At 38.6% G+C, this 1,318-nt stretch overlaps 1 protein-coding gene across 1 annotated transcript in view; it reads right to left on the reverse strand.

Moving 5' to 3' along the window:
* Positions 1-803: 803 nt before the first annotated feature.
* LOC119594927 overlaps positions 804-1,318 on the reverse strand; it is a 1,671-nt gene continuing 1,156 nt past the window's right edge. The window contains exon 4 of the mRNA XM_037944000.1: positions 804-1,109. Coding sequence (XP_037799928.1) covers positions 1,023-1,109 — 87 coding nt within the window. The 3' untranslated portion in view covers positions 804-1,022. The remainder of the gene's footprint in view (positions 1,110-1,318) is intronic.

A 1,318-nucleotide genomic window follows, 5' to 3' on the forward strand; every position in this document is an offset into this window, starting at 1 on the left:
ATTATGAGAAATCTTTGATTCTTGCCTTGAAAAGGATAAGCATATCCTGCGATATCACAGATATCTTAAATTTGTTTTACTATAACCTTCTTTAATGCCAAATAGCCAACTAAACAATACTTTCAAGAATTACTTTGATGATCAAAAACTCTTCCGTATGTATGTTTACATCGATTTACTTTCGCATAAAATATTACCTGATGATTTTTACCCCCCAATCCCACTTCTACCGAAAAAGGTATATAACAATAAGTCAAATGTGGAACTTAATAAACACAATGCTAAAAATATAGGAAATAGTTTTGGGATATGTAATAATTAAATTACCAAGAGTTCGCAATCATTTTTATGCTGGGATCTATAATAAATAATGCTTATCAAAATTTTATTTTTTGCCTGAAGATGATTGCTAATTCGTATTATCATTATCTCTTTGTGTATAGTGCATGTACTACGGAAAGGAGGGTTATTCTGGAAAATTCATCGAAATTCATTTATGTTACAACACTACGTTGAATATTTGCAAATATCACTCGGGGAAACAGTAGCTGGGCCTTCCAAAGGTGTTGAGTGACCGTTGGAGACATGGCAGTAAGACAACTGAGATCCATGGTTTTTCATTGGTTGTTACGCCTAGCAAGCTGATATCTGATTGGTCAATCGAATACCGGTTACGGGTTTTGAGTATCCCGGCCCTGTCAAAAACTGGCTTTGTACAGATGTTCCTTTTGAAAATACCCCTAGGCACATGTGTGTATCACATTGATGCACGTGATCCATTCCAAAGAAACAAAACACCAAACAAAATTATATTCCAAATTTATTGGTCAAAGGGCACTCTTGTGCATTTAAGAGTACAGTTGTTAAGCCAACAAAAGAAAGATCTTGGTGGCGTCCACAGGGAAAATGATAAGGAAACGAATGAAAAGCAAAAGCAAGGAGATAAAATGGCCAAGCACGCAGTTCGTCAACTGTCGGTCCACAGTTTGTATCATGCGGCCATGCAGTCGCTGGGCCATGACTCAGACGGCCAAACAAACTTTCCTTTGGGAACAGGCGTCTCTGCAGCATTTCTGGCCCGGTGGACACTGGTGGTCGCTGTAGCAATACTGCAAAGGAGGAGGGAGAGTGCGTAAGAGATGGCTCGCTTTACTCCGCACATCTACATGAAAGGGGAGGAAGAGGAATTTCAGGAAAGGACAGATGCGCTTTTGACTTCGAGAAACTTTTCTTCATCAGAATGACGTATTTCTCGTGATGTGTTGGAAATTATTTAATCCCAATCATAGCTTTTTAGGAAGCTTTTTCTTCACTGCAG

Source organism: Penaeus monodon, chromosome 34, assembly GCF_015228065.2.
Source record: "Penaeus monodon isolate SGIC_2016 chromosome 34, NSTDA_Pmon_1, whole genome shotgun sequence".
Taxonomy (NCBI): Eukaryota; Metazoa; Arthropoda; class Malacostraca; order Decapoda; family Penaeidae; genus Penaeus; species Penaeus monodon.